This window comes from Protopterus annectens, chromosome 1.part0 (genome assembly GCF_019279795.1).
Source record: "Protopterus annectens isolate FY-2018-M chromosome 1.part0, PAN1.0, whole genome shotgun sequence".
NCBI classification, from domain to species: Eukaryota; Metazoa; Chordata; order Ceratodontiformes; family Protopteridae; genus Protopterus; species Protopterus annectens.
In genome coordinates this window covers 765,676,253-765,692,015 of record NC_056725.1, presented here as the reverse complement: position 1 = coordinate 765,692,015, position 15,763 = coordinate 765,676,253, and the positions used below count along the sequence as shown (strand labels likewise).

At 46.9% G+C, this 15,763-nt stretch overlaps 1 protein-coding gene across 1 annotated transcript in view; it reads left to right on the top strand.

Annotated features, from left to right (window-relative positions):
- The window catches only part of NOP53 (NOP53 ribosome biogenesis factor), a 952,413-nt gene that overhangs the window by 653,494 nt on the left and 283,156 nt on the right, over positions 1–15,763 (top strand). The window contains exon 10 of the mRNA XM_044062795.1: positions 3,863–3,929. Within this exon, the coding sequence (XP_043918730.1) occupies positions 3,863–3,929 (67 nt within the window). The remainder of the gene's footprint in view (positions 1–3,862; positions 3,930–15,763) is intronic.

Genomic DNA, 15,763 nt, shown 5'->3' with positions numbered 1-15,763 from the left:
CACAGCTTCAGATAACACTAATTATACCAGAATCCCAAACAAAACTGGTAGGCGTAATTATTACAGTAATATGAGATTTGACCAATGCATATCGCACACAATCAAGAAGGTACACAAAAAATTGGTTACCCTATATAGAAACAAAAAAATTCCTATCCAATATTACCAGGATAGCTATTGCAAGAACCCACTTTCTATGTACCTTTTTTTTTTTTAAATGCCTCTCCTATACTTATTAACCTCAAGAAAATAAACCTTGATAACTCAAAGTATGCTATAACAAGATTAAGTTCTCCACAGACTCCTGACATAGGTCACACCATTGCCTGGCACTAAAAGGACTCTCCTGGTTAAAACTACCTCAGGTAATGACCTTTAATCAACGGCTCATAAAATACTCCACCAGCATGAAAAAATACCATCTATCCATAATATAATAATACCTTGTACAACCAACTGCACACACTGCTCTACCAACAAGTCCTTACTAAAAGTAACCAGGGCTACAAATACTGCAGGAGAAACTCTCTACTCCAGTTATGTAGCTAAAATCTGGAATGCGCTTCCAGACTCAGTTAGATCCACAGCAGACACTACTCTTTTTAAAAAAGTACTTAAAATCACTTGAACTCCTGGCTTTGTTCATGTAATACCTGCAGGTTAGCCTTTAAGATGTACACTATCCCTTGACCCAGAGTTTTTTAAACACACCATACTAACTACCACTACACTACCACTTGTGGTCTCTCCCACCATATAAAAGCGACTTAACACTCCATCTATGATCAGTCTCCACTACTAACCACAAAAAATTGCCTTCACTTTATCCTTGTATATAACATTAATACCTCAAAAGTATACCACCAGTATGGCGTTTGTAAAAACAAGACTACAGTGGTAAAATTTTTTGGATACCTAATTGCAATGTATAACTTAACATTGTCTTTTTAATATTTATCTTATGGTTTAAAACTGTCCTCTATCTACTCTGTACTGTTGTCAGTCAAACTTTTCTACCTTATCTTGCAGTTCAACATTGTATACAAAAACTGTAACCATGCTATTATATGTCTGTGCACTATTAATACTTGTGTGTATGTGGAGCTTTTCTCCCTAGGCCTCCGCTGAAAATGGGTGTTCACTCAGTTGGACTTTCCCAGCAAACAAATGTAAAATAAAATAAATAAATAAAATAACTCCTCTGCACCTGACCTTTATCATACCACTAATTGAGTACAATACTCCCTCCTGCTATGTACCTCACCAGATACCTGCAGCAGCTGGAGACACCACAGAGGTTTGTGACCAGTAGAATCCAGGGCCTCCAAATCATGCCCTACATAAAAAGACTGAAAGCCCTGTCACTGTACTCTGTATCATACAGGCTGCTGAGAGGCAGCCTGTGCTTGGCATACAGAGCAGTCTCTGACACTGCCCTAATGGAAATGCAGCACATCCACAACACATATGTGACCAGAGTAACTTGCTGCAGGATCTCAACTAGCCTGTGACATTAGCAGAACATGCTGGAGAGACTGATCAATCTCCCAAAGATTGCCATCCCTCTGGAATAAGCTCCCTCTCAATGTGAAGCAGAGCTCCTCGCTCCTCAATGACTCTGTTTAAGCGCAACCTTGACAACTGGATGGGTGACTGTAAATTCATCCCAGGGGAGGCACCTATGTCCCTCATGGACAGGGGCAGTCAATGCCATGCATAGTCGCTCTGCTAACAATGACCATCCAGCTGTGGTCCACAAGGGTACTTTTTTTTTTTTTTTACAAGGCTAGGCTTGTAAAGGCCCTAGAGCCATTAGCCTAGTAATGTCCAATGAGCCTATGAAATACTTTGTCTGTGTAAACACAGACCTTAAAGTTGTGAGTTATGGACACTGGAAAATCTTCATCAAGAAAATATTGCTTTGTCACCTTTTTCGGAGCACGTGTAGCTTTTGTCACTTAACTATAGGACAACCATACCTTGCCACATCTGGAGAATCTTGTGTACTGGTTGTCTTGTGTACTGGTGAAGTAAGAGAGACTTCCACCAGTGTTAAAGTGCTATCACCAACCAGTAACTTTGGGTATGAATCTTGTGGCCATGGAGAACTCCACAGGAGGTGCAGCTTTGTCTGCTTCCAGACCCCTTGACTTACTGCTTTTGGCCTCCTTCCCTGTGTGTGACCTTCTACAGGTAAGACTGCAGAGTCACAGCAATGAAAATGAGCCAGGCCTCTTTGATCCCTATAACTGTCTACTGAAAAATGCTGACCCACAAGTATCTGTTGGAGGAGTGCTGTCCCAGTGCAAACTTGTATTGTTCTTCATATTCTGCACTGTTGCGGGAAAGCTAACTCCTGGAACTACTTTGGCAGAAGACCCAGTGTATGGTCAGACTTTGAGCTTTTATACTTGTTCCTCTCTAGTCATGAGGGCACATTCCAGCTGAGTGTCAGGACACCTGAGGTATAAAAGTTAACAACTAACCAGGTGGCGTTAGCAGCCCCACCAGTCCTGTGGGGGGCCTGAAGGTGGCAGTCCTGCCCATGACTGTTACTTTCATCTGTGTTTGCAGACTGGAGACAGTAAAAGGATGTCTGCAACGTTTAGCAAAGCCTTCATAGAAATTACCTAGGTACCCAGTTTATAAACAGTTTCCTAGGCGTACACAACATATGTCTGTTTTCACAACTTTTAACTTACTTGCATCCTAGTAGCATTTCATCAGGTAGGATATCCTGACTCTCTTGGAACATGAGACATAGGGAGGGTGCAATGTTTGTGCCTTTTAATAAGATGGGTGTCAATCTACGTGAGTGAATATTCTGTCCTTAGTTGTCCTGTGGTAAAAAAAAAAATTCCAGGGGCACTGCCTGCAACCTTAGCAATTGTTTGTGACCTAGTTGGTGTACTGCAGTGAGGGCATATTTAGTGTGGCATAAACACCTAACCTTGGTGGTGGTGGGGCAGGTGACAGGTCTCATTGCAGGAGCTGCTGTACCTTCTGCTTGAGAGCATATACTCCAGTATTCCCTCCAGTGGGATCTGCTGTGTTTGAGCCATTGCCACAGGTCGTCTTTGTCACCACCTCTATGCCTAGGGATTGTAAGATTTCATAGTGCCAGTCCATACCATTTCATGGAGGATAAACTTTTGTTACCTGAACAGTAGTCAGAGCTTTTATCACTCTACACCATCATAGCTGGCATCTGCAGACACATTTGGTTATGGATTCAGCAGCTTTTGGAGGATACACCTGCTGAATAGCTGCCTCTACACCTCCTCTGAAATGGGCAGCTATTCAATGCCCAGCTTGCCCCTCTGGACAAGGATTTGTTGTTTGGTCCTCCTTCCCAAAGACGAGCATGGATGAAAGGGGGAAGGTCAGTCCAGGAAAGCTACTTTTACATATGCCAATTCTCATGTACAGTAGTTGTCCCACCAAGCATTTGCCTTTTTATAAAAAACAGGTATGGAGCAGTTTGAGTAAAGGAAAGCTTTTGAAAATAAGCCTGAAGAAACAGCAGAGGCTCAAACAAAAACTTGTTATGCCACATTAACTGTGTGGTGTGGCATTGTGGATGTTGAGAGAGTAATTCTCATCTCCATGAGTTCCTCATTGAACTTACTGCCCATAGTTAGACTGAAACTTGGGCTTAGTTTTGCATCTGGTTGTATAACAGTTTTGCCTGCCTGCATTTATGCTTGCCACTATCAGGATTTGTAAAAGCTATATAGATTTTGACGCGGTTGTTTGCTATACCAGAGTGAGTTACTGTTTACATTGCTGTTTTTGTGGTGTTAAACTGTTTTAAATTAATTTCTGTTTTCATTTATTAATAATAATTTTAATCTAAATCTAGGTATCAGGAACTTGATCCAGATGTGCAGTTGAGCACCGAACTTTCAGGATGTCTACGGACACTGAAGGTAGGCTGAATTCTATTCTGCAAACAATATCCGATAATTTCTTAGCATCGCCATTTAGAATATATGACTTGTAGTAACTTTACTAGGTTGTGCTCTAGCTGCAGACCATTTCTGAATAGTTATTTGCATCACCTTCTTACAGATGTACAGGTATACACATTTCAAGAGTACTTCTGTTTTGATTCCAACTGGACTGATTTTTATTTAGTACTCTAAAAAAATAAAGAAAAAAAGTATGAAATTACTGTATCCTTACTTGTAGCAATTTTCAGTCCGTGATGGCATTCTCTGCTGCGAGACAAGAGTTGGCCCGCAATCGAAGTCTGCAGATCATTCCTGCCACATTGTTATATCCAGTTGTTTCAAGAAAGTTCTCACATTTGATACTGAAAGAGTTCTAGTTATTTGTCTTAAGTGGCAATGTGGTAGTCAACACCCTTGTAAAAAAAAAAAAAAAAAAAAAAAAAATGTTTTCAGCTGCCATCTATCTCCGCTTTTAAGTAAGTACCACTAGCCACAATTTGAAACTCTTAAGGCCTTCATTGCTCCATGCTGATTTAGAGGGATGGACTGGGGAAAGAGTGCGAATCAAAAAGCAGACTGCTTGTTTGAACATTTGGAGCCTCAGTGGTTGGTCAAGAATCAGTTCTAAGAAAAGCAGACCTGCTTCACTTCAGGCTCTGCTGATGTCCTGATTGAAATTACTGTTGCAGTATTCCAAATATATGGATTACCAACGTTAACACCTGGCCAGGGTACCAAAGCTTAACCTTCCTTAGGTTTTATGTCCATGTGACCGCAGCTCGCAAACATAGGGGGTAATATAGATGGACATGTGAGCATAGATTCTCAGACTGTCTTGCCACCAGCATGAACACAGGTCGTGCATCTGTCAGACTGATAGCTTCAGTAAAGACAAGCAAGTGCCCTGTTGAGGAACCTTCCTTCACTTATCTATGTTATTGTGTTATATCTATATAAGATGCCCACTAGGAGGGGTGAACGTAAGTGTGGTAGGCAAGTCCTGCACAAAGATCTGCATACCCAGTGTCTCTTCTCCTAGGTGCAGAACCCGATTACAAGGTCTGTTGCATCTGCCAATCCTTTGTTCCAAAGGTGTTGTAATCCCATTGAGCTTTCATAGCACTTGGAGACCCAGTGTCTGAAGTGATTGGTGCACTCCTAGATGACTGTTCCTGCTTCTGCAGACATGCAGATGCTCTGTTTCCCTTTTATGAATCTGATGCACCCACTGAGGTTCCAGAACATCTGATCCGAAGTGGTTAACTTCATTTGGTCTGCAACCTGTGGGTATCGGATCCGTCCTCTGATCCGAGCCGGCAGCTTTACCTAGCTAAAGATCCGAGCTCCTAGCTCCTCCCCCTACCCATAATCCCCTGCTACACATCCCCCATCCTCAGATCTAGTTTGCCGCAGCTTCTAGAGACAAGCTCTTGGGCGTGGGTGAGAGATTTCCAGTTATATAAAAACTTCTAAAATCGTTTTTCAAAATAGTTTCTTTGGTGTGTGTGTATTGTTTAGCCCCCTTTACCGACTAGTATACTTAGTTTAATTTTTTTGTGGTAATTTTACTTCAAATTTGTTTTCAACCCTCCCCCTAGTGCGTGAGTGTGTAGTGTGATGGCTGAAGGGCCTAAAGCCATTTTTTCTAAATGCACTGAGTGTGGTCATAAGCTGTCCCCAGCCAATGGCCACACTCAGTGCGCTATTTTCCTGGGGGTGGCCCATTTATCCACCAGCTGCCAGGTTTGTGTGGCTTTCAACCCCCGCGCTATCAGGGATAGGAGGAACAAGCTAATCCTGGCGGGATTGTTGCCCCCGGATTCTTCTTCCTCCACTCCCTCTAAGGCACCGGTCGCGGCTGCAGCTTCCGTGCCTTCCAATCCCTCTCCCTTGTTGGGGACTCAAACTCCCTCTGTTTCTCACGGTGAGGAGGACTCCTCTTCCTCTTTTAAAGAGAAGAGGAGAGATAAGGACCGGCACAGGCATAAAAGGCAGGCTGAGTCTCATCCCTCGGCCCCGCCAGCTAAGGTACCTAGTCCAGCTAAGAGGGCCTCTGGTTCTCCTCATTTTCTGCTCCATTCTCCTTGCTTTTCCCTGGAGCCGGAAGAGGAGCACCGGTCTCCCTCGAGGTGGCCCTCCAGGCCCGCCTTGGCGACCTCCTTCAGATCCACTAGAAGCTTGACCGACGCTGATTTGGACCAGATGATGCGTTGTTTCCTGCAGGCTCAAATGCAGATGGGGATGCTCCAGGCTCCCCCCGTCCGGGGGGAGCTCGGCCCCTTTCTTTACCCCGATTGCTCCTTCTCCGGCCTGGTATTGGGTTTCGGAGTCTTCGGATCTGTGCCGTTTCTGACCCGGGTATCCGTCGGCGCCGACAGTCTTGGTTACTTCGATGCTGACTATGCCCTCGAGCGTGTCGGATCCTAGCTGTCGGGGCCGTGAGTCGGATCCATGGGGGGAACTGTGTCTTCAGCGCCATTTAGGTCGGAGCACACTTCCCTCTCGGGCTCCGACGCCGATCCCTGCATCGGAGCCGAGGGGGCTGCTCGGAGCCAGGGGAGAGTGGTTCGCCCTCGGCGTGTGATGTAGTGGAGAGGGTGCTGTCGAGGACTTCCAGATCTCCGGTCCGGGCTGCGGATCCATCCGTCACCCCTGCGCATTTGGGCCTGTCCTCCGTCATCCGGCCACAGGGACAGCTTGCATCGGCGCTCCAGCTGGTTCCCTTAGAGGAACAAGACCCTGTGGGTGGGCCCTCTTCGGATAGTCCCACCGAGGAGGTTCCTCACAAACTGAAGTGCAAAAGGAGGCACCTGGACTCACCTCACAGAGTACACAGATTTGGAGGAAGGGGAAGGTTCCCCAAGGTCAACCCCTGAGGATGTCTCCTTTGGAGACATCATGGAAATGTTGCGAGTCAGAGGAGGGTTGTCTGCCCAAAAACCTTCCTCGGACGAGTCTGTGTTTCTGGATGCGTTCGATGCAGGCCCATCTACTTCTTGGGTGTCCCCCCCCCCCCCGGCTGACCCCCTGGTGGACTTAATTACCACCAGGGCTTGGAAGGAACCGGACACCGTGGAGCCAATTCCCAGAAGGCCAGACAAGATACTTAGTCCTCCTGATAGGCTGGCTTGGTCTAAAGGTTCTCCAGTGGATGCCATGGTGGTGGTGGCTGCCACCAAGAAGGAACTAGCGCAGGAGAGTTCCTTGGTCCACCCTCCAGATAAGGAATCTTGGACGTTGGACCGAATTGGAAAGTAGATGTTTGCTTCAGCTACCTTCTCTGTAAGGACGCTGAACTATATGGCATACATTATCTGACTCCAGTGAGACTTGATTAAGGAATACGCTGGAGCCCCCCCCCCCCCCCGGAGTCCATGGCGGCCGAGGACAAACGCACCTTCTCGACTCACATGGCCACTCTGAAATCTATTACTAACACATCTATGCGGCTACTCTCCCATGCCACCGAGGGAGCTGCTAGAGCCAGAGGAGCTGGCATCGCTCTGCGGCGCCATGCCTGACTCCGCCTTTGCGATTTTGTGGAACCCTTCAAGGCGTCCTTCGCGAATGCGCCCTTTGACGGTTCTATGCTGTTTGGCAAGACCGTCTGCGACACGCTGGTCCAAAGCGAGAAAGACGGGAAGACGCTGTCTGCCATCGGGATCCACTTCTCTAATCCCAAACGGTCCTTCTCGAAGAACCAGAGGGGACAAAAGAAGATGTGGTTCCAGAAATCACAGCAGTCCCATCCCGCTTCGGACCCCTCGTCCTTCAGAGGCAGAGGAAGACAAGGTGGACGCCGGCCGAGAGGAAGAGGGGGGCTGAGGAATCTCTGGTCCCAAGAACCTTTCTCTGAGAGGCCCACACAACAGCCTTGAGGGCTTTACCCGACTGTCCCTCTCTGGAGGCAGTCAGGGGGCATCTGTTGGAGCACCTCCAAACTTGGGAGTCCATTACTACGGACTGGTGGGTGCTCCGAATTATATCCAGAGGTTATTCCATTCCCTTTCTGAGTCTTCCCCCCTCCTATGAAACGCCTCCCTTATGTCCCACCCGATCAAAGGGAGGCGGCAGCTTTGGAAATTTCAAAGCTATTAGAAAAAAGAGCCATCCAACACATCCCCCCAGGCCAGTCCGGATTGGGAAATTAATCCAGGTTCTTTTTAGTGCCAAAAAAGACGGGGGAACTGAGGCCTATACTAGACCTCTCATCTCTAAACCTGTTCATTCCCAAAGAGAAATTCCGGATGGTCACTCTGCAGTCTATTCTCCCCTTCCTACGGGAGAGCGACTGGATGTGCTCCATAGACCTCAAGGATGCATACTACCACATTCTGATGGACAGACGATCCAGGAGGTTCCTCAGCTTTCGGCTGGGAGCCAGTCACTATCAATTCAGGGCTCTTCCATTCGGCCTCACCTCAGCCCCCAGGGTGTTCACCAAGGTCATGGCGGTGGTCGCAGCCCACCTGAGACTTCAAGGCATTCGGGTCTTTCTGTACCTGGACGACTGGCTCCTCACTGCCTCCACCAGGCATCAGCTCTGCTTGGCCAGGGATTATACCCTGGCTCTTACTCAGCGTCTAGGTATTACTGTGAACCTTCAGAAATCGTTCCTTCATCTTGTGCACTTTCTGGAATGTATAGGGGCCAAGATAGATGCACGCCACTCCAAGGTCTTTCTAACAACAGACAGGTTGCGCAGTTTGTCTCTTCATGTTTTGGCAATTCTCCAGTCCCCAGCCCCACCTGTGAAATTAATCCTGAGAGCTTTGGGCTCCATGGCGGCAGCCATCGGTCTGTCGCCCTTTGCGCGGTTGCACATGAGAATTCTTCGATGGACTCTTCAGGTCCAATGGTCACTTTTGCTGCATCCCTTGAACACCTCAATTCCCTTGAGCAGGGTTTGCAAGGACTCCCTTCTCTGGTGGCTGCACTCTCAGGAGCTGCGAGAGGGGAGACAGTTTGTCATGCCTCAGCCCCAAGCCACATTGACCACGGACGCTTCTCGCCTCGGGAGGGGGGGCATGCTATGGGCAGAACTGTCCAAGGCACGTGGGCTCCCTCAGAGACCGTTCTGCATATCATTGTCCTGGAGATGAGGGCGGTGCTTTTGACGTTGCAAGCCCTACAAGACCTTCTTCCTCCAGGAACTATTGCAATTCAGTCAGACAGCATGGCTGTAGTCTGGTACATCAACAAACAGGGAGGATCCAGATCTTATCCCCTTTGCCGAGAGGCCATGAGAGTTTGGGAATGGGCGATCTCCACCAACCACTTTCTAGTAGCAGTGCACATTCCGGGCTGGACCAACATCCTAGCGGACAAGCTAAGTCACTTGATCCTCACACCGTACGAGTGGTCTCTAAACCCGTTAGTAGCGAAACAGATCTTCCTCAAATGGGGTCTACCTTGCTGCGATCTTTTTGCTTCTCCATCAAACACAAAGTGCAGCGAATATTTTGCTCCAATTCCCCCAATAGGGGAGAGCCCCAGAGATGCTCTGGTTCATGCTTGCCCCCCCCCCCCCGGGTCTCCTTTATGCTTTTCCCCCGCTTCCGCTCATGACTAAGTTCCTGCAGAAAGCCCATCAGTTGGGGAGCAGGATAATCCTCATAGCCCCATTCTGACCTCACCAGATCTGGTTCCCTTACCTGCAGTCTCACATTGTAGTTCCTCCTTGGATCTTGGATCCCATTCCGGATCTAATTTTTCATCCTGCGGGATTACAACCCCCAAACCTGGGCGACCTCAAGCTCACGGCTTGGTTGATCCAGTACTGCTGATAGCAAGGACTCCCGGTATCTCGTTATCAGTGAAAGCCATTCTGGTAGCAGCACACAAACCTTCTACCAGAAAAATCTACAGTAGTAACTGGAAACGTTTTTCCATTTGGGCCAAAGACAGGGGCTTGGACCCCTTTACTGTCCCTATTCTGACGATTCTTGATTTTCTGTCCCATATCTTTCATCAGGGAGCCAGTACATCTACGGTTAAAGTACAGTTGGCAGCCATCTCTCATTTTCATATGGGGGATGATGTAGGATCACTGGCTTCCATCAGGATTTGCAAAACCTTTTTAAAAGGCGCCTTTCTGTTAAAACTGCCAGTTAAGTCTTCGGTCCCACCATGGGACTTAACATTGGTCCTACAGGCTTTGACGGGCCCTCCTTTCGAACCGGCTGCTTCTGCTCAGTAAAAATTTTTATCTTGGAAAACAGCCTTCCAGGTTGCAATAACTTCGGCCAGGAGAGTATCTGAGCTTCAAGCCCTCTGTATGAAACCCCCTTACCTAATATTTCATAAGGACAGAGTTTCTCTCAGGACTAATCCTTCCTTCCTCCCTAAAGTAGCCTCTGAGTCGAATATTAATCAGTCTATTAATCTGCCAGTGTTTTCCCAATTTCCAGAACAAAGGGGAATACACATTACACAAATTGGATGTGCATAGACAACTGCGTTTTTATTTGCACAGGACAGCAACTAACCGTAAATCTGATCAATTGTTTGTGTCCTTTGCCAAGTCTTCTTTGGGTAAGTATATTACCAAAGTGACATTAGCCAACTGGATTTCACAATGCATCATTCAAGCCTATTTAGCTTCGAACAAACCGGTACCTTTGGGAATCCATGCTCATTCAACCCGATCCATAGCTACCTCTGCAGCGTTCTGGTCTAGAGTCCCTATAGACGACATATGTTCAGCATCTACTTGGTCCTCCTCTCATACATTCATTTCACATTATAAATTGGATATGATTTCCAGGAGTAGGGCTTCCTTTGGCTCCGCGGTGCTCCGGAATATTCTTCCTTGAGGGCCGCCCAAGTTTTCTAGATAGCTGGGGACTCTGTCCCACAGGTTGCAGACCAAATGAAGTTAACCACTTCAGATAAAGAAGTTATGTACTCACCATAACGTTCCATCTGAGTGGGTAACTTCATTTGTCTGCAACCGACCCCCCCCCTCCATTCCCCCTAACCAGTTTCGAGCTTCTTATCTATGGATAGAATTGTCCATTCTGTTAGGCAGCAGGTTACTGGCCTCTTTCGAGGGTCTTGTGGAGTCTTTATAGGCAAACTCGATCTGAGGATGGGGGATGTGTAGCAGGGGATTATGGGTAGGGGAGGAGCTAGGAGCTCGCATCTTTAGCTAGGTAAAGCTGCCAGCTCGGATCTGAGGATGGATCCGATACCCACAGGTTGCAGACAAATTAAGTTACCCACTGAGATGGAATGTTATGGTGAGTACATAACTTCTTTATTCCACCTATGCTTGCCCGATAATGAGACACTGTCAGAAGCCAGTATGGCATCAGAGGGCCTTACAATTGAGGAATCTGCTCCCATAGACAAAGATAAACAGCAGATCATAATCTGCAGTCCCAGAAGGCATCCCACAGATTCTAGTTAGGGAGGAGATGCTTAGAAAGTTAATAGTACGTCAGGAATCTGAACCCTCCCCATATGATGCAGGGGGATGTCACACCAAAAAGAAACTGAAAACTAAGCATGTCTCTTTCCTCCCTCATCTAAGGTGAAGAAACTGATGGTCTTTTCTCATGGCCTGCTGAATGCAGTTATGGCCCTGAAACCTCCTTCATGTTTTTGCCCATCCTTCTCCATCCCCACCCCATCAAATTACTGCAGATTCTTTTTTTCTGAAGAGGAAGATGCCCCCCTACACTGAACATTCTCTGGCATACTCGTCTCAAGTACAGTCCCCTGGCCAAATCCCTTTTGATGATGATGAAGACTCCTTTTTCCCTGAGACTCTTGTTGAAGCTTCATTTGGAAAGAAAGTTATAATCATGATGATGCATTTTGAGTGGGAGTCTAAGCAGATTTTAAAAGGTGCAAAAAAGATGCTACATCTTCTTGGAAATGGGCACTCCTGCTCCTTCACCTGTCTTCCTTGGATCCAGTTTTCCTCGGCCACCCCTAATTCGTAGTCTCCTGCCCCCAAAAGACCAGACAGATTTTATGAAGTCGTTGACAAACAAGTTCTTGTAGAAGAATCCAGTTGGAGATTTTTTTTACAACCTCTTCCTAATGCCAGTGCTCTTCTTTCATATAAAGACAGTAGGGTTGTGGCTTAGTAGGGAAAAAAAAGTTTATACATCATCTACTCTGACGTTCAGGGCAGTTATCAAACCCAGATAACCAAGTACCTGTTGTCCGTTCTCAAGTCCTTAAACAAGTGTGGAGTCACAGGGCCAGATTCCAGACAAGTGTCCTTGCTTCATTAGGCTGCACCGGTAGCCAGACAACACAGTATAAGATGTCGGTATGATGCTGTAGAAGCCTCTTATAGAACAGTGCTGCTGGCTCTGTTATTCACAGGGTATGCATAGCTGAGCAACCAGCCCACATCAGAAGCAGTCCTTTTTATTCTCCTTTGGACAAAGACCTTTTGTTTGGACCACAGACTGCCAGCTTATTTAAAGCCCTATATGAGCAAAGCAAGGCAATGAAAAACTGCAGGCAGATTCTGTTAACCTCTGTGCCTAGATGCCAGAAGAATTACCCAGCCAAGACCACTTCTTTTGTTAAACAGCAGACCATCCATGTGCAACTAACAGTGGGGAAAAAACTGACTTTCTGTTTGTAGACTGCTACAGACCACCCTCCCAAACACAGGAACCTCACTCGGCTTTCCTGAGAACACTGGAGAATATGAAGGTCTCTCCAAACCCTATTATATTGGGTGACTTCAACTACCCAAACATCGATTGGGAAAACTACTCAAGCCCAAACACCCTCGCCCAACGGTTCCTAGAATTTATAAACTCAAATGCTATGGAACAGCTGGTCACCACTCCCACAAGAGGGGAAAACATATTGGATCTGGTCATCACCAACATGGGGTCTCTGTGTTCCACACCAGAGGTATATACCCCTCATAGGGAAGATCAGACCATAAACAAATCTCACTGGACATCCATATTACGTCCCCACCCCTAGCCAAGGAAACCACGGTGAAGAACTTCTCAAAAGCAAACTACACACTTCTCAAAACTGAGGTGGAATCCTTCAAAGCCCCCGGGCCAGTGGAAAATACGGCCCAAAATGCAGAATCCTTTAAAAAAGCAATCTATGGACACCTACAGGAATTCATGGAGCATGCTATCCCAAATAAAACCAGGACTCACTCCGCCAAAGGCAGGAGACCTGTCTGGTGGACCCCGGCCATAAATAAGCTATACAACAGAAGGAGAAAGCTATTACATGACCAAGCAAAATCCTAAAAAGGGAAGGCGTCACTGATCAGTACTAGCAAGAAACTACGATCCCTCATAACATCATCTAAGGCCAGCTTCGAAAGAAAAATTGCACAAGACACTAAAGATAATCACAAGGCCTTCTTTAGTTATGTCAGAAACCTGGGAGGCAACTCCCAGATATGCTCAGAGTTAGTGCAAAATGGCAAAAAATACACTGAACCCACAGACATTGCCAACATCCTGGCAGAAAGGTTCAGTGCAAACTTCTCTCCCCCTTCCCCCCCAAAAGAGCAAATGTCTATCCCAACAGGGTGTAGCGTTCCTGAGATCACAGATGCACAGGTGAGAGCTGCCCTCTCCAAAGCAAAAAACGCAGCATCAGTGTGACCAGACGGTGTCCCGGGCAGTGTCTTAAACGAGCTCCAAGAAGAACTAACCCTCGTATAAAGTCACTGTTCAATCTCAGCCTTACTACAGGATATGTACCCAAGGAATGGCGTACAGCAGCAGTGGTCCCGCTCCACAAAGGTGGCGCCACAACAGACCCAGGAAACTATCGCCCTATAAGCCTGACTAGCCTGGTCTGCAAAGCTATGGAGCGTATCATCATGGAAATCATAAACAAAGACATTGGGAACCTCCAGACACTGGATCCTACCCAATTCGACTTCGTTAAGGGCAGATCTTGCCTCGAACCTGGTCGACTTCTTTGAAACAGTTACCAAAGTCATAGATGAAGGAAAGGTAGTCCACACAGCCTACCTGGACCTCGCAAAAGCCTTTGACACAATACCCCACTCGGGCATCATAAATAAGCTCACCAGCTTAAGTATCAACCCCTATGTCACAAGATGGGTAGCAAACTGGCTCAGGGATATAACCCACATGGTCAGAATAGCAGGTGCCATGTCAGACTCTAAACCAGTTACAAGTGGTGTCCCACAAGGCTCAGTCCTGGGACCTCTCTTGTTCGGTATATATTTCTCCGAGGTACAGGCTAACACGGGTGGACTATGGCTGACCAAGTTCACAGATGACTGCAAACTGGGTGCTGTAATCGACTCTCCGGCTGACACAAGCATCCTCCAAAAGGGTCTCACAGAGACGGATAACTGGTGCCAGAGCCATGGCCTAAGGCTAAATGCCAAAAAGTGCATAGTCATCCCCTTTGGGAAAACAAAGTGCCCACAAATTACCACATAGGTGGTAATCCATTAAGTACGGAAGAAGTAATTGGGGACTTGGGGACCCAAGTAGATAGCAATCTCTCCTTTGGCAATCACGTTGCCAAAGTGGTTAGAAAGACCTTCTGTATAGTCCACCTTGTCATGAAAGGGTTCACATCTAGATCGAGAGGTCATTGTGCCCCTCTACTCATCTCTTATCAGGCCCATAATTGAGTACAATGCCCCATTTGGGATGTACCTTACCCAACACCTTCAGTAACTGGAAAGACCCCAAAAGTATCTCACCAAGAGGATCAAGGAGCTCAAACAGATGCCCTATGCAGTTCGGCTAAAGAAACTCCAGTTCTACTCAGTTGCATACTGCCTACTCAGAGGCGATCTGTGTCTGATGTATAAAGCCATGTCCATCCCAGAATTAATGGACATGCTTCACCTCAGAAAATCCAAATCCCTTAGAGCTACACGCTCCAGGGACTTGAACCTCAGCACAGAAATAAATAGGACATGCTGGAGGGACAGATTCATATCCCAGAGGCTCCCCTCACTCTGGAACAAAATCCCAATCCATGTTAGGCAGAGCCCCTCACTGGCCCTCTTCAAGAGAAATCTTGACGAGTGGATGGGAGATCGTAAGTTTACCCCTGGGATCTCTTCTGTGTCCCTGCTTGACAGAGGTGTACAGTAAACTAACCTTAAAAGGGCTACCTTCTGTGACCTACTATACAGAGGCACAGTCAACTAATCTAAAAGGGTGGCGAAAGCCAAACCCACTCTGGCTAGGCTTATAAATGCCCTAGGGCAGATAGCCTAGTTATCAACCTATGAACCATGCCCATTTAAAAACAGAAGAAGTTTCCAGAAAGATTTCCAGAGAAACCACACAGGGGATCCCACATTTTATAGGTCTCCCCTCAGGAAAAAATCTCTGTGGCTACTTAACCCCCCAACACCTGGGTCCTGCTGTGCCCCTATCCAAAAGACTTGCTCAGTCAATATCAAACTGGTAAAAGCTCACCAGAGACCACTAGGCGCTTTCCATTGTAAAACAAGGGTTATGCCATGGCCTGGAAAGAACTCCTCCCTCTGAATAGCATACTCCCTCTTCCCACAACCAAATCTTAACTTCTATCACCCATACTCCAAACGTTGTAAGCACAAGGCAGTATAGAACCAGTGCCCGTAAATTTCATACTCTACCAGGGCAGTGGTATCCTCAAGGGTTTTCTATAAATTATTGGGCACCAGGCCCATATTGGAAGCTGCCACCTGGTCTCTGTACACATCTTCACTAACCACTTCAAGATTGATGCCTTTTCAACATCCAGGGTGGCATTCACTGGGTCAGCCTACACTAGCCTCTTGGACAGTTCCTGCATCAGCTAGCCAACCCCCACCCCCCCCA